The 27,095-nt window shown below is 42.3% G+C and overlaps 2 protein-coding genes across 6 annotated transcripts in view; one reads left to right on the top strand and one right to left on the bottom strand.

Moving 5' to 3' along the window:
* Positions 1-3,613, bottom strand: part of INVS (inversin) — an 89,514-nt gene extending 85,901 nt beyond the window's left edge. For all 4 annotated transcript variants that reach the window (XM_087713184.1, XM_087713183.1, XM_087713182.1 and 1 more), the window contains exon 1: positions 3,531-3,613. The gene's annotated coding sequence lies outside the window, so the exon portion shown is untranslated. The remainder of the gene's footprint in view (positions 1-3,530) is intronic.
* An 80-nt stretch (positions 3,614-3,693) lies between these two features.
* ERP44 (endoplasmic reticulum protein 44) overlaps positions 3,694-27,095 on the top strand; it is a 69,734-nt gene continuing 46,332 nt past the window's right edge. The window contains exons 1-2 of one of the 2 annotated variants that reach the window (XM_014052415.2): positions 3,694-3,930; positions 23,633-23,705. In XM_014052415.2, the coding sequence (XP_013907890.1) occupies positions 3,877-3,930; positions 23,633-23,705 (127 nt within the window). In that variant the 5' untranslated portion in view covers positions 3,694-3,876. The remainder of the gene's footprint in view (positions 3,931-23,632; positions 23,706-27,095) is intronic. The other variant, XM_087713186.1, reaches the window with a different exon arrangement.

A 27,095-nucleotide genomic window follows, 5' to 3' on the forward strand; every position in this document is an offset into this window, starting at 1 on the left:
AGGACTGCTGTTTGCTGTCAGTTTGTATTCTGGTGACTTGCTTGTCTGTGTGGGTAGTCTTAGAGATTCTGTTTGGGCTGTTTACTGATTTGTCTTCGATAATTTCTTGATTGGGTTATTACTTACTTGGTTGTTGGTTTGAAGTTAACCTTGGAGTTAATCTATGTTGATTTGGATGCTGATTACTGATGGAGAAGTGCTGAAGTTTTTTTGTTCTCTTTTGGGCTGGTTGGGCTCTTTTGGGATTGTCTCTTTGCATATTATTATAATCCATAGATGTTGTTAATGTATATGTATCTATTGATAGCTGATTTGCCAGAGGGCCAGGTTTCTAGAAATTCCCTGACATTTTTTATTTGGCCTAGTCTAGGACTGTCACATTTTCCGAATTGAAACTATGGTTAAATCTGTCTATATGTTGTGAAATTATTTTCCTCATGTCTTCTGACTGCCAGTTGGTGTTCATGGATGAGTTCTGCCAGTTTTCTGCCTGTTTCTCTTACATAATGGTTGTTGCAGTTGTTACATTGTATATTATAAATGACTCCTGTTTCTTTCTTTTGGTTTACCTAGGATGTTTTGAAGGGCTTTATTTGGCTTTTGTGCTATGTTGATTCCTTGTGGCTATAGTAATCCCGTGGTAGTGTCTAAGATATTCTTGATGTATGGCAATGTAATTCTTTTCAGGTTTTGTGTTGGTTGTTCTGTATTGTGTCAGGGACTTTTTGATTAAGTTGCATGGATATCCATTTTGTTGGAATATATTATAGAGATGCTCTATTTCCTTTTTCTACTGTTCTGGATTGCTGCAGTGTGTTTGGGCTCATCTAAATAAAGTCCTTACATATATTCTCTTGTGGGAGGTTGGATTATTGCTTTGGCACTAGAGCACCAGGTTAGTATGGGTAGTTTTTCTGTATACTTGCGTTTCTAGTTGTCATTGTGGTCTCTGCTGATCAGGATGTCCAGAAAGGGAAAGTTGTTTTCTTCTTTTCTAGTAAACTGGATTCCTTTTAAAATGTTGATGGTTCTGTGGGTATTCTTTAATTAGTCATTTTTGGTGAAGATGTCATCTATCTTCATCATAATTTTTGGTTGTATTTGTGGAAGTTCTATGGCTTCTAGACATTGCATGTTGACCTCTGCTATAAGTCCTGAAAACTGTGATCCCATAAGTGTCCCTTTAATTTGTTGGTAAATTTGGCCATCAAATTGCAATTAGGTAGTTAAGCAGAGGTTTATGAGATCCATAATCCTGATGTATTTAATTAAGTCAGGTCTACTGTGAAGCAATGTGGACATTGATTCTTTGGCTAATTCTGGATCTATAGACGTGAACAGTGTTGTGACATGAAATGAGACGATGATTTCATCTTCATTTATAGTCACATCCCTGATTGTTTGAAGACACTGTAGTGGAGAGTTAATGGGATGTTGGCTTCCTTTTGTGAGATGCTAAAGTTTTTCTGTTAATTCATTTGCAATGTTGCATGTAGAGGTCCTGATAGAGATACGATAGGATGGAGGAGTATGCCAGGTTTGTGTATTTTGGGATGTCCATAGAAGTTTGGGAGGATGGATCTCTTGCTTCTCATTTACCACTGTTCCTCTTTGGTAATTTGGCCTTTCTTAGTGAGGTCACTGATGGTTTTCTTGATCTGGTTGTCTTAGTTTTTCTTTCTAATGCTATTCACAGAGATGTAGCCTTCTTTGTCCTCCAGTATTTGTTCTGCTTTTTGTAGGTACTGTGCTCTGTGCATATTCACTGTAGTTTGGTCTTTGTCTGTAGGTAGGATGATGATGGACAATCTTTATTAGGTTTCTGAGGGCTGCTTTTTCTTCTGTTGTAAGTTGATTCTGTTCCTGTCTTCTTCTGATCTGTGGAGTGATGCTTTGACTAATGTCTTCTTGGACCTCTGTGGCGAGTTTGGTGGTTTTAAATGTCCCTTCTAGGGCTGTACATTTTTTTTAGATAATTGGCATTCACCTCTATTGTATTTGAGTCCTTTTTGTAGAATCCTGTGTTCTACAACTACGTTTTCGCACACTCCAGCAGAGTAATCTATATATTTACTTTCTATAGGTTGTATATGATAGGAAAATACCAAGCAATCACTAATGTGATATCTAAATACATTGAATCCTTTATTATTATTTTCATGTTTTAAAAAACTGTTATTAATTTGCAACTAATTTGTAAAACAGTTAAATAGTCATTTAGCAAATTTTCAAGATTCTTATTTTGTATAGAAAACACAACAAAGCTTACTAACAGGCATGCCTTCTTTCTGATTATATCATTAATTTTTTTGTCTCCGTATATAGCTTCCCCCAGGGCCCTTAGTCCCAAGAAGCTTTTCTACAACAGCAATTACTTATCAAATTTTAATCTGACCTATTTAGTGAATGTACAAAGAAGCCATAGCGCTGTCCTTCAGCATGTTTTCCTTTAAAACCTCAAACTGTTTTTAATGTGCTTCCCTATTGCTTTATTCTATGATTATTCCCTATGGGAAATAGCATCACTTCATGTTCATAACCTTTCCATTCTTATGGCTTTTATTCAATTTTAGGGTAAAGCATCTTGAGTCTTTTTGATTTGGTAGAAATATAAGTATAAAGAATAACAATAGCCCTTTGAATATAGCTAGTCCTCAATTTACAACAGTTCATTTAGTGACCATTCAAAGTTATAACAGCACTCAAAATGTGATATGACTATTTTATGATCTTTGCAGCATCTCCATAATCATGTGATCAAAATTCAGGTGCTTAATAGTTGGTTCATATTTATGACCACTGCTGTGTCCCAAGGTCATGTGATCACCTTTTGCAATCTTCTGACAACTACTGTCAGTGGGGAAGCCAGATTCTCTTAACAATTGGGTTACTAAATTATCAATGGCAGTGATTTATTTAACAAATGTGGCAAGAAAGGTTGTAAAATGGGGCAAAACTCACTTAATGAATGTTTCATTTAACAGATATTTTGGGTTTTAAGTTGAGGATTACCTGTATACGTCTGCTCTCCATACAATTCTATTTAAAAAATATTGGCTGGTAGGTATAGGGAAAAAAAATAACATTGATGAAGAATGAGATAAAACCAATGCTGATACAATGAGTCCATAATTTCCAGAATAAATCTAATATTAAGTTACAAAAATTTATCTTTGCTGCCATCTATTAAACCAGTTGCTATAATGACAAAATCGAGTGCATTTGTAATAGAAGTAAAAAAATATGAAGTTGATGATAAACAAAGAAAGATTGACAACATAACTCATATCCTCAATGCTGAGTGCTTGCAACCAAAATAGGCCTGTAAATATAAGAAAATGTGTCAGTTTACATCTTTCTCCGTTATACAGTTTACCCGCCTCTTGTTTATTATTTTCTAGTCCTATTCTCCTCCTTTTACAAGACAGAGGATTTAAAGGCGTCCTTTCTTTGTCAACTAAAATAATAATCACACCCTCACTCGTTATCTCAAGCATCAAGAAACTTAAAAACAAACTTTGCAAACTTACCTAGCAACGTTTTCAAGAATCCAAAATTGCAAACTTCCTCCTGCAAACTTACTTCCGTCGGTGGCCACAGAGGGGGCTCCTCCGAGTACAAGCCAATGACTCAAGAAGGAAACTACAGAACTACATTACCCAGCGTCCCTCGCGGCTGCACTTCAAACTCGGAAGTTATGCATGGGCTTGCGCGAGGCAGGCTGGTGGTGGAAGTGCAAGTGAGGTCGGTCTACTCCCTTCGTCTGTTGGTAGGACCTGCCTGCCTGCTGCTGCGCGAATTTTTTGGAGCCCGCGGGGAGAAATTTCATCGCCTGCCCGTTTCACTCCCTGTCTCGAAGCATAGCCATTCTCGACCATGAGAATCGCCGCCATCTTCCCAGAGCTCGGCTCTTGCCTTCTCGTTTTTCTGGTGAGCTCAGTAGCTAAGATTGAGTATCTGGCTGCCTGTTTCACTCCGGCAGATGGGGTGGGGGGGTGGGGAGGGGGCGGCTATAGAAAAATGAACAATGGATCGTTTGCATGGTGGGCGAAAGAAGGTATGTATATATATAGCCTGTCATTTTTTTTTGCTCCTTGTTCCCATACATTTCTCCCAGGCGAGAAACCGGTACCGCGGGAACCCAGGCGGGCGGGGTAAGTGCCGTGCTGGTGTGGCTCTGTCTGATAGGCTGCGAACTTTTCGGTCCCGGAATCTCTAGCCGGCGACTGGGCGGGGTCCGAATGGATCCGGGCAGGGGTTGATCACAGTTACCTAGCAGGATATCTGGTTGCCTTAGAAGACGTACAAGATTCGCTTCTTCGTAAGGGGCTGTTCCTGACGAATATGGGTCAAGAGTTCCAGAAGAAAAGATAATCGTTGTGGCGGCTTTGCTTTACAACGTATCAATACATAAACACACACACACACACACACACACACACACACACACACACACACACAATCCCTACCTCTCATGTTTCTTGCATGTTGAATTTCGAACCACTTTCATATTCTTTGGCTAAAAATGGCCATCCCATATATGGCTCAAGTTTTTCAAGTATGTTATTAAATGATTGTTATATATTACCCGCTGTGTGAAATTGAGTAAACATCCAGATGTATAAAAAGGCATTGAACATGTATTAACTGCAGGTTGATAAGTGATTCAGGCTGTCTAGCTGTCAATCTAGAGTTCAAAATAGAATTTGCTTTCTACTTTTAGCCATTTTTTTTCTTCCAGAGTGTCCTTTTAAGAAAAAGGTAAAAGTTCTTCCAGAAGTTGCTGAGTATTAAATTATGTGTGATCTGCTGATCTACATAGTTGATCTTATATGGAAGATTTAAGACACCCTTCACTTGTACTAGGGAAAATGTCACACACTGATGATACTAAAAAAGCATCAAGGACTCCATACAATCTCAGGGGTTGGCTGTTTAACCCCCTTTCTACTTCATATACGGAAATTAACTTATTGCCTCAAATACAAAATATCTTAAGCGAGCCCTCCTTATAATGCTTATAAGTACTTATACTTTATCTGTAGATTTGTTTAATGTTTCAGTCAAATAAAGGGATAGTTTTGATTTATTCCTAGAATATAAGATGATTTTGGGTTAAATACAGTCTTATCTGCCGTAAGACTGAATAGATTTTTCTGCAAGTAAAGGCCATAGAACCTGTGCCACCGGAACAGGAAAGGAAGGGGTTCTACTCCATTCTTTTCCTGGTTCCCAAGGGTTCAGCGGGGTGGAGGGCCATCTTGGACTTGAAACGCCTGAATCAACATCTGGCCTATAAGTGTTTCGAAATGCAGTCCCTCCATGCCATCCTGGACTGCATAAGGCAGGGAGACCTACTCACCTCCATAGACTTAAAAGAAGCTTACCTGCACGTTCCCATTCATGCGCCGCACAGGAGGTTCCTGCGGTTCCACTATGATGGGAGGCATTACCAGTACAGGGCCCCTTTGGCCTCTCATCCGCACCCGGGACCTTCACAAAGCTTCTGGCAGCAGTGGCGGCTCACCTGCGGTCCTGTATGATTCAATTGGAATGCTACCTCGATGACATCATTCAGTCCTCGAGCCACGACCAGGCCCTGCAGGACGTTCAGGTGACCATATGCACCCTGCAACAGCACTGCTTCTTGGTGAACCGGAAGAAGAGCCATTTTGAGCCAACCACACGAATTCAGCACCTAGGCACCATCATAGACTCGGATTCCTGTCAGGTGTTTCTCTCTCCAGACTGTCTGCGCAACCTCAGGAGCAGAGTTCGTCAATACCAGCAGCTCAGGTCAGTGCCGATCATCAAACTCTCGCAACTTCTCGGCATCATGATCTCCTGCCTAAAGGTAGTTCCCTGGGCGCATCTTCATGCCAGGGAACTACAATGGTTCCTTTTGCCGATGCAGAGGTCAAAGGACAGCAACTCTCCAAGACAAGTTTGTCTGCCACAGAAGGTGCTCCGCTTCCTCAGATGGTGGCAGTCGACAGCAGTAGAGAAGGGGTGCCAGTTCAAAGAGCCCGAAAGAGTCGTTGTGACCTCAGATGCCAGCCTCTACGGATGGGGGGCACATTGTCAAGGACAGCTGACACAGGGCAAAGGGAGGCAGCTCACAACATAAATTGGTTGGAGCTGGGAGCTGCCTGGCTCACCCTATGGCATTTTTCAGCATAGATAATGGGCCACCATGTACTGTTACTAACAGATAACATAGCAACAAAGGCCCACATAAACCAGCAGGGCGGCGCCCACTCTAGAAGATTCATGACAGAAGTGGAATCTCTGGGCAGGTGGGCGGAACGCCACCTAGCGTCCATCAGAGCAGATCACATATCTGGGACAAACAATGTGAAGGCAGACTGGCTGAGCTGGCAGACAATCGACAACTCCTAGTGGTGTCTGCATCCAGATCTGATCCAACAAATAGTTCGGAAGTTCGACAAACCACAAGTAGACCTATTTGCTACTCACGCCAACACACACCTGCCACTCGCTCCTTACTCCTTTGTAAATTACTCCAGTAATTTACAAAGGAGTAAGGAAAATAAACTTGGATCCGGCGAATCCTGCCTCCCTTCATCGAACACAGCCTCCTCCTGCAAGGACTGGACTGCCACAAGCCCCCTGGGGCGGCACGCTGCCCTGGCCACTGAGTGAGACGGAGTCACTCAGGGAGGACAATTGCCGGGCAGGCAGGAGGAGAGGGCAATATGCTTCCTAGAAGCAGCCCTTGATGCAGAGGCTAATCAGGAGCAGAAGCGCTCCTCTGCTCCCCTCGGGTTGAGCCACGAAGCTGGCTAAAATACCCTGGAACACCTGTGCTGGCAGCTGACAAGGTGAGAGCCGGAAAGGCTTAGAAAGAGCTGCGGAAGACAGGGGAGAGAGCTGCAGCCATGGCAAGCCTGCAAAGGCAAAAGCCATTTCCATGTGCTCCAGCAAGGAGGAGCCGTTTGAATTTGGAGCCGGGGCCATCTTGAAACCACATGGTCCAAGATGGCTGCCCCCAGCAGCTCAGAGGAGGCAGGCAGAGCCTCAACTCTCAGCCCTCCAGCCACAACCGGAGGCTTGTGGAGCCCTTGAAAGGTGAGAAACCATCGCAGAGGCATTAGCCAAGGGCGGGGGATGCAGCAAAGGGCCAACAGGAGGCTTGTTAAGGGAGTTAGAGGCAGGCGGTGGATCTCCCCCCCCCCCTACTTCCTAGATGAATCAAGACTGCACGAACCCCCCCCCCCAACCTGAGAACTCCTCACCTCCCAGAGAAGGATTCCCTTCGGCTTGGTGCTTCAGAAATCCTGCCTAAAAGCCCGTTCTCTCCCTTTCTAACTGCATAGTAACAGGAAAAGCCCCCCCCCCACCCTTAAGGACACTCTCCTTTAAGGAGGAGAAAGAGACTTGGCGAGAATGCCATCAGAAAAAGGCTTCCAGCAAGAGCTGCGTTTTTTGGGGGGGGCTAAGTCTCCTTCACCCTTAAGAAAATTCTCCTTGAGTAGGAGAAGGAGGGGCGAGGGGCGGGAAGTCCCTGAGTAGGAGGCAAAACAAAAGCTGTTTTTTGTGGCTAAGTTCTGAGGGCGGGGCGATGGCAATTGCCTTGCAAAACCATTTGGAAAGAAGGGGGGAGGGGCCCCACGTGGCCAAGCCAAGGAAGAGTATTCAGCCCCCAGGGAGAGACAGAAGAACCTCCAATCAGGTTAGAGATTACCCCCCTCCCCCAAGGCTTTCCAAGGGTGGGGGTGAATAGGCAAAGAGCAAATGCTATACAATACAATACTATGCAATACAATAGCAGAGGGGGCAGGAACCTTGTAGGTCTTCTAGCCCAACCCCTTGCCTAAGCAGAAATTCCTACACCATTTCAGACAAATGGCTATCATTACTAGTCAGCCCTGTAGCTCAATGGTTAACAGCTGACTCTGTAAACCACATAGAGAGGGCTGAAAGCCCTATGAAGCAGTATATAATTCTAACTGCTATTGCTATTACCATCCAACAGCTGCTTAAAAATCTTCCACTGTTGGGGCATTCACAACGTCCGGAGGCAGGTTGTTCCACTGATTAATTGTCTAACTGTCAGGAAATTTCTCCCCAGTTCTAAGTTGCTTCTCTCCTTATTAGATTCCACCCATTACTTCTAATTCTGCACTCAGATGCCTTGGAGGATAATCAGGTTGCCTCTTCCCTGTGGCAACCCCTGAGATATTGGAACACTGCTATCACGTCTCCACTAGTCTTTCCTTTCAGTAAACTAGACCTGCCCAATTCCTGCAACCATTCTTCATAGGCTTTAGCCTCCAGCCTGATCCCTCTGTTGCTCTTCTCTGCACTCTCCCTAGAACCCCCACATCCTTTCTACATCATGGTGACCAAATTGAATGCAGAATTCCAATCTGGCCTTTCCAAGGCCTTATAAGGTGGAATGAACACTTCACGGGAGCTTGATTCTATTCCTCTGTTTATGCAGCCAAAAACTGTGTTAGGTTTTCTGGCAGCTATTGCACACCGCTGGCTCATATTAAAGGGTGGTCCACCAGGACTCCAAGATCCCCTTCACAGTTACTACTGTGGAGCAAGGTATTCTGTACCTGTGCACTTCACCTTCGTTGCCTAAAGGTAGAACCTTACCTCTTTGAATCCCATTTCCCTAGGTAGTGCCCAATGTTCAAGGGTACCAAGATCCTTCTGTATCTTTAGCCTGTATTCTGAAGTGTTGGCTATTCCTGCCAGCTTGGGGTCACCTGCTAACCTGATGACCCCCCCCCCCATCAGCATTTAACAAACAGAGAGCTAACAGTCATTCTGGCTCCTTCTCATGACCGCTTGAGATACCACTCGCTCCAGATGGAGGGAACGGATGCGCTGAGGTGCAAGTGGCCCTTAGGACTTCTCTATGCATCCCCTCTCCTCCCACTTATTCTGCAGATAATAGCCAAACTCCTAGCGGAGGAAGCGGAAATCCTCCTTGTGGCCCCACATTGGCCCAGGAGGTCCTGGTACACAGACCTTGTCAGCCTCTCCGTCCAGAGACCATGGAGAATTCCTCAGGAGCAGATCTCCCTCATCCAGAGGGCCGTCTGCCATCCGGAACCCCAGTGGCTCCAATTAGCCATCTGAGTCTTGAGGGGGAGCTCCTGAGGAAGCAAAATCTTTCAGACAAGGTCATCAAGACTATTCAAGTGTCCAGAAGACCATCCACTACACGAATATACAATGCGACATGTGTCGTCTTTTCAAACTGGTGCAAAGAGCGTGGTATCGGAGATATTTCAGCTTCCATACAGCAACTGCTAGGCTTCCTTCAGGATAGATTGGACAAAGGTTTGGCACTCAACACTCTCCGTCATCAGTTCGCTGCCTTGTCCACCATCCTCGCTAGAGGCTCATCCCAATCTCTGAGTCAACACCCTCAGGTCAAGAGTTTCCTGAAGGGCACGGCCAATATCCGGCCTCAGACTATACACAGATACCCTTCCTGGAATTTGCCGTTTGTTCTGAGCCCTGACAAGCGTGCCTTTCGAGCCAATTCGGATTACCAGGCTTCGCCATTTGACTATTAAACACAGCCTTTCTAGTAGCGATTACATCTGCTAGGAGAGTCTCAGGGCTTGCAGCTCTCTCAGTCAGGGAGGAACTGTGAATAATCCATACTGATCAGGTCATCTTGAGACTAGACCCCACCTTTATCCCCAAGGTGAACACTCACTTTCACAGAGCCCAGGAAGTGATTCTCTCCAACTTTTGCCCCAAACCTATGCATCCCACGGAGCGTACTTGGCATAAGTTAGACATTAGGCAAGCTATTTGCATATATGTTAAAAGGACCAAGGAGTTTCATTACTCCAAGTCATTTTTTGTGTCTTTCCAGCCTGGGTCGCTGGGCCGCAAGACCTCCTCTTCGACCATTGGACATTGGCTGCGGGTCTGTATCAAAATGGCTTAGGAGCATCAGGGCAGGACCGTGCCAGGTTGAATGACTGCTCACTCTACAAGGAGTGCTGCCATTACAGCAGTGTGGGCAACCCAAGCTTCCATTATTGACATTTGCAGAGCGGCTACATGAACGTCCCTCACAGCGTTCATTAGAATTTACAACCGAAGCCTCCTTTGGAAGACGTGTTTTACTGAAAGTTGCCTCGGATCCGTACAATCTGGACACTAACTCTTCCCTCCATGGGACAAAGTAGCTTGGGTATGTCCCATACTTGGACTCTCCAAACAGCGCATAGGAGAATGACCGTTGGCTTACCTGAACTGCCATTCTCTCAGCACTGCAGGAGAGTCCAAACCTGCCTAGGTTTTAACTAGGTGTCCAATACTCTTTGTCACGGTTACAATCCTGTTAGGTGTCCTGCAACGGATAAGACCTTCGTTTTTAAACTGACTTCAATAGGCAAAGGAGGCGTGGTTAAAGAAAAATCTGCTCAGTCCTAGAGCAGATAAAATGTATTTAACCCATGCTTGGACTCTCCTGCAGTGCCCAGAGAACGACTGTTCAGGTAAGCTAACGGTCAATCCCTATGATAACATGGAGTGCTCAGAGAAGACCAGTTTGAGATTCAATAAGCACCTCAAACAAGTTTTCTTTGACAGCTGCATTTAATTACCTGTAATTTATTCACAAAAAAAACTTTAGGGAAGTTAAAACAAAACCATTCTTGCAGGCGTTCCATTATCTTAACTACTTTGGTCATTCTGTACTTTTTCCAGAGGCATTGAGAAACAGAAAAAGAGCTGTGCTTACTGGTACTTAGAATCATAAATTTGGAATGAACTCTTCAGGCCTTTGAGTACAACCTCTTGTTCATTGTACAAATTCAAATGATAAATTGTTGTTCAACCTCTCCTTCATATATCCAGTGAAAGAGAACCTGATATCCCCCTGGGTAATTTGTCTGAATATGTATAGTTCTTATTGTCCAGTAGTTGTTTCAAATTCCCATAGAACCTGTCATCCTATAACCGAATCCAATATTCAATATCCTACATTCAGATATTTAACAGCATTGGAAGGAAGCTTTGAGTTCTTCTAGTCCCATGCCCTGTTCAAGCAGGAAACCCTATATACCATTTCACTTCTTAAACACCTTCAGTATTGGAATACACACAATGACTGAAGCAAGTATTCTACTTATTAATTATTCTAAATGTAAGGAAATGTCTTCTTAGTTCTAGGTTAGTTCTCTCCTTAATTAGTTTTTATCCATTGCTTCTTTTCCTGCCTTCTTGTGCTTTGGAGAATAGGTTGAGCCCTGTTCTTTGTGGCAGCCCCTTAGATATTGGAAGACTGCTGTCACTTAGTGAACTGTTGTAAGTCGAGGACTATCTGTATTAGTATTTACCCCAATCTTGAAAGATTCCCATTATAATGTTTAAATTTCTAGTCTCCCAATCAACTTCATTGCTCTTTTCTAAACCTAATCCAATTTAAATGTATAATCCACAAAATTGGACACAGTACTTGATGAGGTAGGAGAGCCAGTTTGGTTAAGGCATGAGGCTAGAAACCAGGAGACCCAGGGAGCTCTAATTCTACTTTAGGGTCACATTTTGTTTGCAACCAATTACTATTCCAAGGTCTTTTTTTTTACAATACTAGTCCCAGACCAGATGTTCACTATGCCACCCTCCCCCCCCCCCAAACTGGGTTCCATAGCTTTGAGTAGGGGATTAAAAGTTCTACCTCAGGAGCTGCTTTTCCCATTTAACTTGCTACATTACCAGTGCTTGCATGCATTTAGTACAGGAAGTAGTTACTGTACCTTCTTTTGCCACATGCACATGGACAACATCCAATTCTTTGTTTTTCCCCAAGCAACAAAAAACATTTCTAGCAAACTTAGCAGAGGAAAAGGATCATAGTGAGTCTCTCTTCCCTCTTCAGTTTCCTTGTTACAGAAATATATATACATATGCGTCGTCCTAAGACGTTTGCTTTATAATTAGAGTTACAATTAGAGTTGTAACCCGTGCATTTCTACTTAGGATTGGGTTGAGTTGGAATTAATAAACATAGGGTTGCGCTGCTCAACTACAATATACTATATCTGTGTCTCAAATCCCTTCAGGATGAAACACATTTGCAAAAGCAGGAAGGAAAAAGCTGGGTACCTAAGTGGCTATAAAAAAGTCCAATGAGTTTTCAGTATGTTAATTCATTACATTTGTCTATATTTTTATGTTGCATAATAACATGTATTATGATAGCATCAGGATTATGAGAAGCAATAGTACTGCTTTGTGCTGTGCTAGTGGAATATTGTGTCCAGTTCTGGTCACCAGCATACAAATCCTGGAAAGTGCCCAGAGAAGAACAATAAAGATAATAAAGGTTCTGGATGTAAATCGTATGATGAATGGTTCAGGGAATTTAGCAATATGTCTAGCCTATTGAAGTGAAAAAGTAGGGGGTACATTTTAACTGCCTTCCAGTAATGTCACAGAGAGGAGAGGAACGACTTATTCTCCAAAGCACCAGAGTTACACAAGACTCTCAGCTCTCCTATGAAAATATTAATTATAAATGGAGGATTTTCTGTATAATTTTTCAACTTTACAATATAAAGTGACATACTCATCCTAGATATATGCTCCTCAATATAGCCATATTATTTTGATTTTTTTCTAATTAGGACTAATAAGTATATATAGGTAACATGAACAATTTCTTATATTTGAATATTTGTTTTTAACAAGTTCTATGTCTTGAAAAAAATGCAAATTCCACCCCTATACTGTACTTTTCATTTCATGTACATTATATGAATTAGGAAGATTACATTGTCTCTACAGATAGTCCTTGACTTTTGATGGCGATTGCGATTGAAATTTCCATTGCAAAGCAATGTCATTGTAAAGTACAACAGCAATGCCTACAGTCCCTGTTGCTATCACACTGTCATTAGGCAAGGCAACTTCCTGCTGATTTCCCACAACCTAGTCAGCAAGCTGGCAGGAAATTGCAAGTCCCAGGCCTGCAAGCTGGTTGTTGCCAGGTAGGGCCGTTGAGGAAATGGGCAGGAGTGAAGGTGCATGACAAGGTGGCTCCATGTGAGTGAGAAGGTTGGGGAAGCCTGAAGGATACGTGAGATGCTTTATGCTCTTGGGGAAAATATGATGGAGTGCACAATAGGTGCTCATGGGATGGTAAGGGGATAAGAGGCACTGCAAAGGTTGAGAGTGCACAAGAGACACTGTACAGGTTGGCTGGCATTACAGATGCTCCTCGACTTACAACCATTCATTTTAGTGATTGCTCAAAGTTATGATGGCACTGAAAAAAGTTACTTGTGACCATTTCCCTATGGTCATGTGAGCAAAGTTCAGACTCTTGATAACTGAGTCATATTTATGATGGTTACACTGTCCCAGGCTCATGTGATCATCTTCTGACAATGACAAGCAAAATCAATGGAAAAGCCAGATTCACTTAACAACCATATTACTAACTTAATTGCAGTGATTCACTTAACAACCCTAGCAAGAAAGGGCATAAAATGAGGCCAAACTCAATAAATGTCTCACTTGGCAACATAAATTTTGGGCTCAGTTGTCGTAAATTGAGAATGATCTGTGCAGAATTACAAAATAATAGAGTTGGAAGTCACTTTGGAGAACTTCTAAGATCAATCCCCTGTTTAAACAGGGGATCTTATGCAGCTTTGGACAAATGGCTGCCCAATTTTTTTTAAACCTCCATTGATGGAGCACTCTAAGCAAAAAAAAATTACTGATTGTTCAGACAGAAAATTTCTCCTTAATTCTATGAGAAGGAACAGCAGAGTTGTATATGTAAGAAATGATATTATCAATAAATAGGCATATCAATACTTACAATGGGTGTTTTTATCAAGGTAAGCTTTTTGAGATCTGTTAACACACATATAAAAATCCTTTCTACCTCTAGTAAGGAATTACAAGATTGTCTAAATCTCTGAGTAAATACAATTCCATTGTCCATAGAAAAGAAAGAGGCTTTTTAAAAATCTTTTGATGAGTGGCGGCTAGCTACAGGGAAAAAAGGAAGGAATTTAAGCAGACATAGAAGGATGAAATCTAGTATTCAGACTTCTCTATATTGACTGCTTAAGGCACTCTTGGTATTTAGCATAAAGAATAAAACATTTTATTTCCTTTAGCTTTCTTCCTATAGCCATGATTAAGTGTAAGAAAAGAAGATGATGGCAACCAATATCAGATGAAGGCATCAACATTAATCTGAGCATTCTCCCACCATCGAAGACTTCTGTACTCTTATTTCAAGCCCTCGGGGATCTGTAGGTCTTGGACCTGGTTCCCTCTGTGTCTCTTCAGGCCTTCCCTCTCCCTGTTGCATCCCCTCATAAGATCCCTTTTAGACCATGCACCTGCTTCCCAGTCCACTCTCTCCTCACCATCTCCCATCACCCATGCACTTTTTGAAGATATCCAAAGCTCCACATCCAAAATTGATTTTGTACCAATAATGTTATGTCCTAATTTTAGATAGATAAAGCAGCTGAGATCCTTTTATCTACCTCCAAAATACCTTTCAGATGATGTGATTGTGTTTGATTAATACTTGTTTTAAGTCCAACCTCAGCTCCATAGTGTGACTTTGGATTTAATAATTGGAGCCAAAGAACCTGGATAACAGATATTAATTTTAATATAAATTAAATTTAAATTCATAAAAGCCCTCACTTTGAGAGAGCTCCTTCAATGATGAGGGATCCAAGATCCAATCTCCAAGAAGACTTTTCTTAAATAAGGAATGCTCTACTAACTTGCCATACAATAGCTGTGTATGGCTGATGTCATTTTCCAAAACCATGACCTTTGATTTATAATGATCAGAGGATTATTATTGCAGTAAGAGCCAAGTCTTCTTAACTACTTACATTGCCCAACTTGCAAATATTGTAATAGAATCATAGTATTTGTAGTGACTGGGGAGTACTTTAGACGTGTACTTCAGAATCCTTCATCAGTCCTGGTAAGTAATTAATATATGTTAAATAGCAGAACAGTGCAAGTATACACCACTTTATTCCTTTGTAAGTATTCCTGCTTTTCATGGCTGCATTGATTCCAAACTATACTATCAAACAAGTGTTTGCATTAAAGGACTTTGTTTAATGTAAGTAGTCTAGATTCCCTATTATGAACAGTCAATTTTCTTCATATTATTTCCTTGTTAATTATATCAAATGCTACATTGAAGTATACAGGTAATCCTCAGCTTAGAATGGTAATTTAGTGACTGTTCGAAGTTACAACAACAATGAAGTTTTCCACACTTATGACCCTTGGTCATAGTATTCCCTTGGTCACATGATCAAAATTTGCATGCTTGGCAACTGATTCATTTTTAAGACAGTTGCAGTGTCCTGGGGTTATATGATCAGCTTTTGCAATTCTTCAATGTGAAAGCCAGATTCACTTAACAGCCATTTGTTAACTTAACAAATGAAATGATTAACTGTGACAAGAAAAGTCATAAAATGAGGCAAAAGTCACTTAACCAATATTTCACTTAGAATAAATTTTGGACTCAATTGTGGTAATAAATCAAGGACTACCTGTATCAAGGCAGTAAATAGCTGTGTTTCCTTGTGGACATTTTAATAATTAGATGATTCAAGACAATGCAATTGTCAATATTTGATTGACTTTGTCTAAATTATAATGTTCTTCTGCAAAAATGCACTTTTCTTCTACTCATTTCTCAACTCTACTTACAAGAAACTTTAACCATGTTATCTATTAGACCGATGGGCCTATTTTTGATACAACCCACTAGTTGGAATATATTTTAACAAGCAGGAAGTTTATCAGGATTTATTTGCTCTTCAGGCATTTTATAATTTGATCTTGTTTTCTAAAACTGGTGTTCAGTGTCAGTAGTTAATATGGAAATAGTGATTTAATGCCTGTTTTTCAACGGGTTCCAAGAGTCATGATAATAATTTCCCCGACTCAGTAATTCATCAGTCATTTATTTTATTTCAATTGTTGATTAGCAAACGCATTATCTACTTTCGACCATATTGAACTTTTATTCTGATTCACCAATAGATAAGTTATAATCTACCTAACAGTAATGTTATATAGTCTTAAATCTGAATGGCCTAGGAATTTCTGTTCTCTGTTGATGATTGCTTTGTCTTTTTAGATAGACAAAGATCTCTGAGAAGAGGTTGATTTCACTTTTCAATGCACAACATAAAGAAAGAAATATACAAAGAAGATACCACATAAGTTAAAATGCTGCATTACAGGTTTCATCAAGTGTTTTGCTGACCTGTACCAGACTTTAAAGTGCAGAATCGGAGCTTAATAGATGATGTTCTTGACCTTGTGACTCTGAAATCAGAGGGCTCAAATGTCTGCAGATGAAGCTTATAAAGAGTCAAGCCTGTTAGAGGGGGAGCTTGTAAGTGTAGAACGATCACTTGAAACATAGGATATGGATCTAAAGCAGACCTGCATGACTTCTAGACAGGGCCCTGGTCTTAGGCTGCTGTCGCTAAATGCCAGGTCTGTGGTTCACAAGGCTCCCCTCGTCCGGGACCTAATTTTAGACGAGAGGGCAGACCTGGCATGTATTACTGAAACCTGGCTGGGCCCAGAGGGAGGAGTCCCCCTCACTGAGATGTGCCCAGAGGGTTTTCAGGTGCTTCATCAGCCACGACCCCAGAGAAGGGGTGGGGGAGTGGCCATTGTTATCCGAGGGTCTCTAGTTCCTTGTAGGATCCCTGCTCTGGAGCTTGTTGGGTGTGAGTCCTTACTGGTGAAGTTGGACCTTGAAGGTCAAGTGGGTTTGTTGTTAACGTACCTGCCTCCCAACAGCGTTGCAACAGCCCTCCCCTCGCTCCTCGAGTCAGTAGCTAAGCTGGCAGTTGAGTTCCCCAGGCTTATGGTGCTGGGGGATTTCAATTTGCCTTCGCTCTGCGAGCACTCTGATGGAGCGCAGGAGTTCATGGCTTCCATGACAGCCATGGGCTTGACCCAAGTAATTCGGGGCCCGACTCACTCGGCGGGTCACACGCTCGACCTCGTATTTCTCTCGGAGCAGTGGAGTTGTGATCTTGGTTTGAGGGGTATGGAGATCTTGCCCCTGTCATGGTCGGACCACTTCCTACTGAGGCTTGACTTTCGGAGACCAATCCCCCACTGTAGGGAGGAGGAACCGATTTGGTGGTTCCACCCCAGGCGCCTTATGAACCCTCCGGGCTTTCAGACGGCGCTTGGTGTTATACCTGATACTCTTGTCCACAGTCCAGTGGAGGCCTTGGTCGCTGCTTGGAACTCAGCGGCGTTGGAGGCTCTTAACCGGATTGCGCCTTTACGGCCTGTCCGAGGTAGCGGATCCAGGAGGGCTCCTTGGTTCACTGAGGAACTCCAGGAGATGAAATGCCAAAAGAGACACCTTGAGTGCCACTGGAGGGCCAGTAAGTCCGAGTCAGACCGAGCACTGTTGAAAACCTGCATCAGAGCCTACCTCCTGGCAATTCGGACAACAAAAACCGCATATTTTGCCGCTCTGATTGCTTCCACTGAGTCGTGCCCAGCCGCCTTGTTCAGAATAACCCGCTCCCTCTTGAAAGGGAGGGATGCGGGCAACCCTTTACAAGGTAGAGCTGAGGAATGTGTCCAATTTCTCGCGGACAAAGTTGCTCGGCTTCGGACAGACCTGGACTCCAATTGCTCAGAGCCAGCCGAGGTACCGGGGGAAGGTCTTGAGCGGAATTTATGGATTGATTTTCAACTTGTCACATCTGAGGAAGTGGACAGGGCCATGGGAGCAGTGAGTGCCTCCACGTGCGTGCTGGATCCGTGCCCCTCCTGGCTGGTTGCAAACAGCAGGGAGGTGACACGGGGCTGGATCCAGACAATAGTAACCGCCTCTCTTCGGGCGGGGACCTTCCTACCCCTCCTAAAGGCGGCGGTGGTGAGACCCCTCCTGAAGAAGCCGTCTTTGGATGCACCATTCTAAGTAACTACCGTCCAGTCTCCAACCTCCCCTTCGTTGGGAAGGTTGTTGAGAAAGTGGTGGCCTCTCAGCTCTGGTGGTCCTTGGATGAAAACGATTATCTAGATTCCTTTCAGTCTGGATTCAGGCCTGGCTACAGCACGGAAACCGCTTTGGTCGCGCTGATCGATGATCTCTGGAGAGCCAGGGACGGGGGTCATGCCTCCGTCCTAGTGCTCCTTGACCTCTCAGCGGCTTTCGATACCATCGACCATGGTATCCTTCTGCGGCGGTTGTGGGAGTGGGAGGCACCGTTCTTCGGTGGTTCTCCTCCTACCTCTCGCACAGGTCACAGTCGGTGTTGGTTGGAGGGCAGAGATCGACCCCTAGGCCCCTTAAGTATGGGGTGCCGCAGGGTTCGGTCCTGTCCCCCCTCCTGTTCAACATCTACATGAAGCCACTGGGTGAGATCATTTGGCGGCATGGGATAAAATACCATCAATATGCGGACGATACACAGCTGTATCTGTCCACCCCGTGCCAACTCAGTGAAGCGGTTGACGCGATGTGTCAGTGCCTGGAGGCTTTTAGGGTCTGGATGGGTGTGAACAAGCTTGCACTCAATCCCGACAAGACCGAGTGGCTTGTGTTTTTCCCTCCCAATAATTGGCCTTGTATTCCAACTCTCAGGCTGGGGGGGTGAAATTATACACCCCTCAGACAGGGTTCGCAATTTGGGAGTCCTCCTGGATCCACAGCTGACTTTAGAACACCATTTGTCAGCTGTGACCAGGGGGACATTTGCCCAGGTTCGCCTGGTGCACCAATTGCGTCCCTACCTGAACTGGGAGGCACTCAGAACAGTCATTCACGCCCTTGTGACCTCAAGACTGGACTACTGTAACGCGCTGTATATGGGGCAGCCCTTGAAGAGCATTCAGAGACTTCAGCTTGTCCAGAATGCAGCCGTGTGAGCGATTGTGGGTGCACACCGGTACACCCACGTTACACCTATCCTCTGCGAGCTGCACTGGCTGCCTATTGGACTCCGGACGCGCTTCAAGGTGCTAGTCGTTACTTTTAAAGCCCTACATGGTATTGGACCTGGGTACTTGAGAGACCGCCTTCTGCCAATTACCTCCCTACAACCAATTAGATCCCACAGATTAGGCCTCCTCCGGATTCCATCAACTAGCCAGTGTCGACTGTCGACCCCCTGGGGGAGGGCCTTCTCTGTGGCTGCTCCGGCCCTCTGGAACGATCTCCCCATGGAGATTCGGACCCTCACCACCCTTCAGGCTTTCCGCAAAGCCGTCAAGACCTGGCTGTCCGGCTGGCCTGGGGCTGATGAGTTCCCAGCCCCACTCGAATTGTTGCGGCTGTTGATGAGTTTTTTAATCTGTTTTTTGTATCTTGTTTGTCTTGTTTGTTTGCTTTGTATTGCCCCCTCTTTCCTATTTTGGTTTGTTAGCCGCCCTGAGTCCCCTTGGGAATAGGGCGGCATACAAGTTTAATAAACAGTAACAGTAACAAGACTACATTGATAAATTAAAAATAATTATGGCTACTAAGGAATTTTTAGTGTGTTGATCAGTTTTGTGGTTAGTGGAATGTTGGCAACAGAACTGGAGGTATTGGAAGTGTTTGAACTGTGTTTTTTGAAGCTGTGGTGGCAAATGTGTTTACTTTTTTAAAAATGGCAATAGGCTACAGGCCTGATCTAGAGTCTGAAAAGAAAGTCTTCAAACCTTAAAGACACAGAATGATCATGTGCATAGAAGAGAGGCATATAAGGAGGCACCTCTAAAAAAAGAGACCTGACTCAGGAAAATGCCTGAGCACTATAAAACATGAGCTTGGGGGGTCGAACTTTTATTAGTTAATCACTTTCTAACCTTAAATCTAATTTCTAGAACACATGCTGCTTCTAACTCAGGGGCCCACAACCCCCAGGCCATGGCCCACTACCGGGCTTTGAGCCTTTCAGAACCAGGCTGGAGAAGTGATGAGTGTGCACACGTGCATCTGTCATGTGAGCAGCAGGCAAGTACATGCAGTGGGCGGGTGTGCCCACTTCTCATGCAAATGGAGCTGCTTGTGCAAAACCATCTCCCCCAGTCCATAAAGCTGAGAAAGTTGACAAACTTTGTTCTGACTTCTGACTGCCACAAAGTCACATTTAACTTGAATACCTTTCATCTTGGCTTTGGTTGCGTGGAAATGTTGTCTTTTGAAGTATTGTTTTTATTGCATTCAGGTGAGATTTATAGTTGCCAGACATTATCTAAGCTTGACATCTTGCACTTATAATTGCTGGCAGAAGACAAAGTATAGAGAGCCTGCCTACACATAAATAGTTCTCCTTATCTATTGAACTATTTCAGTTACAACTTATTCCCAAAAAGTACAACTCGTAACACTGGGCTTTATAAGTTTCCGTTGCAGAGAGTGTGATTGAACCAAGTCATATATTACTGTATTATTATTGATGATGATGATGATGATGATGATGATGATGATGATGATGATGATAATAATAATAATAATAATAATACAGTTTATAATCATTGTTGTTGTCTCAGCCTTCCATCCTTCCGAGGTCAGTAAAATGAAGACCCATATTCCTCCAGTTGTCCTCAAAGAGAGTCTGTGTGAGAGAGTTGATTCAAACCACAGATAGTCCTTGACTTACAACCATAATTGAGCCTGGAAATTATGGTTGTGATGTTTGTAAAAAATATCTGGACTATCTTTGGGGAGCAACATCAACAGCCACTCGGTCTTGTCTGGATTGAGTGCAAGCTTGTTCGCTCCCATCCAGACCCTGACAGCCTCCAGGCACTGGCACATCACTTCCACTGCTTTGCTGAGTTGGCACGGGGTGGACAGATACAACTGGGTATCGTCTGTATATTGGTGGTATTTAATCCCGTGCTGGCGAATGATCTCACCCAGTGGCTTCATGTAGATATTAAATAGGAGGGGGGACAGGACCGAGCCCTGCGGCACCCCATATTTAAGAAGCTTAGGGGTCGACCTCTGTCCTCCAACCAACACCGACTGCGACCTGTCCGAGAGGTAAGAGGAGAACCACCGTAAAACGGTGCCTCCCACTCCCACCTCCCCCAGCCATTGCAGAAGGATACCATGGTCAATGGTATCGAAGGCCGCTGAGAGGTCAAGAAGCACCAGGATAGAGGAATGTCCTCTATCCCTGGCCCACCAGAGATCATCAGTCAGCGCAACCAAAGCAGTTTCGGTGCAGTAACCAGGCCTGAAACCCGACTGAAAGGGATCTAGATAGTCTGCTTCATCCAAGGTCTGTTGGAGTTGAAAGGCCACCACCTTCTCAACAACCTTTCCTATAAAATGGAGGTTGGAGACTGGACGGTAGTTTTTAAGGATAGCTGGGTCCAGAGAAGGCTTCTTAAGGAGAGGTCTTACCACCGCATCCTTCAGAGGCTGCGGGAAAGATCCCTCCTGTAGAGCGGTGTTAACAGTCCTCTGGAGCCAGCCTCATGTTACCTCCCTGCTGGTCGAAAACTGTTGTTCTGGAGTCTCCTTGTGAGTAGCAGCCATCTGGAGCACACCTGGGCAATCAATTCTGTGTTTATTTAGAGAGGTTCCAAGGAACTATTCTACACATTGGTCTTTGCTGCTATTGTTTGATCTGCTTTCATGGAGCTTTCTTCTGTTAACCGTACTTCTTCTGGAAATCCCATATGTAGTATCTTTCTGGACTTTCTGAAAAAGCCAATTCTGCAAAGAAATTGGAAACACCATATTATGATGAGAAAGGTACTTGATTTAATAACAGTAGGAAAAAATAACAGCATAAAAGAAAAAATGCAGCATAACCTAAATTCAAAATAACATAAATTCAATCCAGTTACTCCCAAATAAGTGGACAGATCTCTGTCACCTCTGTATCAGATTCAGGTTCCTCCTGGTAGTCAAGGCTTTTGAGGAGGTCACATGTAGCTGGGCCCAAGTAGTATTACATGTTTCTCCTTTTTAACAGTCTGTCCCCTCCTCAAGAGGTCAGCAGTGGCCCTGGAAGTACTGGACAACTTTCACCCAATTTCTAACCTTCCCCTTTGAAAAAAAAATGTTGAGAAGCTAGTAGGCCTACACCTTCAAAGAGCTGTAAAAGAAATAGATTATTTGAACTAGTACAGTCAAATTTCATGCAGATTATATTACAAGATGACATTGAACATCCATGTGGATTATCTCTGGCTGGCCTGGGACAGGGGTAGTGTGTCTATCTTGACCTTATTTTATTTATTCATTTGTTTATTATTTTTTTATAAATAACCCACATTGGCAAATCCAACACACCTTAATCTTCCTATTTTCTCCACAACAACAAACCTATGAAGGGAGTTTGGCTGCGAGTGACTGGCCCAAGGTCACATAGCTGGCTTTGGGTGATTGATTTTACTGACTTTCAGTATCATCAAACATATCCTGGGCCAGCTGGTGATGGTTGGGGAGTGTGAGGCACATTTTCTCAGTGATTTTCCTCCTTTTTCTAAGTCCAGTTTCTTTGGTGTAGTGGGCAAGAGGTTTAATTATGTCTCAATTTTATGGACAACTACATGAATCAATTGTTCCCTTGTTCTTTAACATTTAAATGACAATTTGGTGAGATTATTTCTTGGCCTGTTGTATGACACTTAGTTGTATATCTTAACTTGTTCAAATGATGCTATGTTGGTGTTTTGAGTACCTAGAGTCTGGATAGAGAAGAATGGCTTCAGATCAATCCTATAAGACCAAGTAGCTGTGGGTTGTAGAGCTCTCTTCATCTAGAGAGTTGTTATCTTTAACTCTGGCTGTGGAGACAATTTAGGGGTTCTTCTTCAAGGGTCTCTCTCAGATCCTCATTCTGCACTTTAAAAAGTTTCAGCTCCTTTTACATACTTTTTGAAGGCTATCTTCTTTCTGAATTCCTTGGTCACCTCCATATTGGATTATCGCAATTCTGTATACTTGGGATAGCCCTTGAAAAGCATTTGGAAGCTGCAGCTGGGCAAGAGTGAAAAATACCAGAGCTACATGAGCTGCACTGGCTCCCAATATGCTTCCAGGTGCAATTCAGGTGCTGTTATCCTTACATTGCATGGAGCCAGATTATTTATAACTTTGCCTAACTTTGATTCTACCCAGCTTATTAGTTCTAGCAGGATAGGCATGTTCTGAGTCCCTTCAGTGAAATAAGTTACTAGTAAATGGAAAGTGCTCTTAAGAACTGATTACCAGTAGGTAAGTTTTAATTTTACCTGAAAAATATAGTTATACACCGACAACAGAATATTAGGTGGAAGTGGCTCTTCATTAACAATCATGGCAGATTCTTGGTAATTAACTGTTAAATAAATTTGTCTTGATCTATTTTCTCCCATTTTATGAATTGTACGAGCAGGAATAATATCTGTATTGTGACAGATTAAATCAGCAATTTGTTTAGTGAACTGGAATCTTTGACAATTTGTGTTTCATTCTGTGGGATGAGTATTTCTTGGAGAAATCCATTGGGTACGGGAGGAGGACAAGGTCAAAGCTAAACTCTCTTAATGCATGTAATATCTGAAACAATTTTGGCCATGCTAAAATATTCTAAACTATGTATGTATAGGAGGTTAATGGATACATTTTAAGGTGTCTATATTCTTGCAGATATCCTCTTTTTTTCATCCAACACAAAGTGAAATAACAAGCCTTGACAGTGGAAATATAGATGATGTTTTAAGTAAGTATTGTTTAATGCTTATACAGGACATTTATTTATTAATTGCCTTGATTCATATAGTTTCCTATCTCACAGTTGTGACTCTTGATGGCATAGACAGGATGACACTCAACAACCAAAGATAGCAATAACAATAAAAACAACCACATAGCATAGTTAAGGGAAATGAGACTCAGATCACATAATTTTAGTCATGTCAAAGAAACCACAGTGTTGGAGTCAGTCATTATGTAGGATCCATGCCTAAGACAGAGTTAGATCTTCAGGGATTGAAAAATAGTAAGATTAGGCCAAATAAATTTGTTGCGATATGATGTTTCAAAAGCAAGCACTGTGATAGGTAGGCCCACTTCCTTAATACATAATAGATGGGAGCCAGAACATGGTCAACTTGCCAGATCAGGTCAGACAGAAAAAAATGGAGAAAGGTGGTCCCAAAAGTAAGGTGACCCCATGCAATTAAAGGCTTTAATCAAAACTTTGAATTACAGCCAAAAGCCTACTGGGAACCAAAGCACCAGTGTAACATGGACAAACTGAAGTGTTCTTATAACTGCTTACACTGCCACAATCTGGACCAGCTCTTCTGAGTGAATTTCATGGGCAGCCTTAAGTATATTGCTGTAATTCATCTGGTGAGCAAAGCATGGGTGACTTTATGTCATGGTCCAAGAAAATATGTCAAGATAAATCTGTACAAAAATTCTGCTTACTGTGATTTCTACATCAAATTACATATGAGATTTGTGCAATCCCATTAACAATATGAATGGAAAATCTTTGGATTTGGGAAGTTTTGAAACCCAAAGCTGGTTTTGCTATTTTTTATTTTACTTATATGGCCAAACTTATATGGCCATTTATCTCATATAATGATTCCAGGTGGTAACCAACCCTATGCTGATGGATTATATTACTGAGCAACTTCATATAGATAGTTAAACAAGAATGGGAAGAGTACATAATGGGGAACCACCATAGAGAAGGAGACTTTTATCAACTCTCGCCTATCAAACTGGTCCTGACCCTGAAGGAAGGAAAAGAACTACAATATAATATTGTAGTATACAATATTCTACCCCTCATTCTCAACAACCTGGGTCAGTCCAGAAGAATAACGATATTGATAATTGAAAGTTGCTGAGAGATTAAAGAGAGTGAGGATGGATCTACCACCCCTATCAGAAGTCATCCACAAGTAAATCCTATTTCAGTTTCCATGTGCAGATTTGAATCATGAATAGTGATAACAAGAGGTATCATAGGTGCAACAGATTCAAAGACACAGCCATACCTTTATTCCAGCAATAACCAAGATCTTGATCAAATTATACATCCAGCCTTTAGGAAGCCCCAATCCATCAGATGCTTTCAGCAGATTGGCATAATAAATCCTTTTCCTTGTGGTGATGAGCAGCACTAAAGGAATCAGAAAGTGATAATCACTGTCACTTTCCTAAGACAAAAGATAGATCTAACACTTGACCATCATATGCTGAATCTTAGATACTCTGGATTAGATCTATATTTGCTACTGTATCGTGTCCATTTGTATCCAAGGTTGAAGCTTATAAAATTTCATTGCCAACTTGGCCACTAAATCAAAAATCTAGATTTGGCAGTTGCTACCCACAGCAAAGCTAATACAGTAACAACAATTCCAATTGATCCCTAAAGCCCAGCTTTAGATATAGAGTCTCGCAATCAATCTGCAAGGCAGCACCTCTAAAACCCTCAACAGTAGCTTGAATGATACTCCACTGCCGCAACCCTATTCGCTTGGCTGATCTAATGCCACACTTGAAATCAAGATGGCCAAATTTCTCAGAGAGGAAAGCTCCCAACCCAAGTCCAGGACTTGATAATAAACAGCTATCTCATTTGCACGTCACAGATAAGAAGAGTTTTATTACCAGATGAAGTCATTCAGTAGAGGTAATTGAAAGCCCAAACCTCCAACGGTCCAGTGACTAGATATTGGAGGAGAGATTAGTGGGGTAGAAAGAGAAACCTAAGAGCTTCCATGGGTTTAATGAAAAATGGACAGCCATGTAATTTTTTTAAATAAATAAACCAGTATAAGAAATTGCCTATCCCCATGTGGTATCACCCTCATGTTTCTATCTGCCCATAATTTAATGTTCCTGCTTGTCCCGTCTTCCCGCCAACTAAACCTTGTACCTGCCTAAAACCAAACCTTTATTAAATATAGGCTTGAGTTCTGTTCCTGAAGTTGATTGTGAATTCATTGAGTTAGGCTTTGATTGAACAGCCAGATTTTAAAATATTCTAGAAGAAGCATTTTAGAATGACTACATTTCTTATTCATAAATGAAACCTTGAGTATATTTGCACAATATTGATGGAAAAATATTTAGAAGCCAATGACATTTATAAGTATATACATTTATAATGTAAAATCAGATTGCATGAGTAAGGTTTTAAAATACTCTTTTTGGAACTTTTTTATTGCTACAAATAGAAGGGAAGCTTCTATTGATAATACAAATTCCAAAGCAAAAACCTTGGCTATATTGTTATGTTTTAATCAAACTAAATTGGTTAATGAATCTTACTGATTTTGGTGCGGCTATGGTGTGTGTCTAATGATGCTCAGAAAAATAATGCTCTGTAGCACCTTCAAAATAGGTATTACAAGGTGTCCATATGGAACAGCTTTTTGCAAACCTTTAAAACTGCTGTGGTTTTTCCAGGTTACCTGTGTGGCATTAAAGTAGCTGCATTTTTCAAAGCAACCATATGAATTTGGAAAAAAATATCTTTCAAAGTGTTTGCACCGCCCAAATCCCTAATTTTGTCTGACACTGAAAATTATAAATTGGTTTTATTGTTATCCCCTGTGATGTGGTTCAAAAAAGCCTAAGTGAATGTTAATCCCACTTACTATGTCTGCTGCTGGTCATATGAAAATGCAGCAAAGATCCTAAAACGTTCATAGGAAATTTGGGGTTATTGTAAATCTTAACTTTGGAGTGTGAAAGTCTGTGTTTGAAAATTTGGAAGATTGGTGTGGATGTTCTCACAAAATGGTTGCCATATTGGGTGTTGTGCAGTTACAAACATTTTATTTCCCAGATCAATCAGGGTAAAATAAAGAAATCTGGACCAAAACACCATAACAAAGAAATTTAAATTCTTCAAAGCTCAAATGTAATGTTCAAAAATACAAAACAACTTATTAAACAGAAGAATTGTGGATTTTGCTCTTTCACAAAAGACAGAATTAATGACGTTCAGAATCAAGTAAGTTCACCAGAAACTGGAGACAAGGCAAGGGCAAGTTACCATATCAAATACCTGCCCCTATGAAGGACAGAAAAAACTAATTTTCATAGGCAAAGCTATTTTGCACTCTTTCATCCTTTGCTC

This window comes from Thamnophis sirtalis, unplaced genomic scaffold (genome assembly GCF_051295495.1).
Source record: "Thamnophis sirtalis isolate CommonGarterSnake01/CBP01778 unplaced genomic scaffold, rThaSir2_p1.2 scaffold_4, whole genome shotgun sequence".
NCBI classification, from domain to species: Eukaryota; Metazoa; Chordata; class Lepidosauria; order Squamata; family Natricidae; genus Thamnophis; species Thamnophis sirtalis.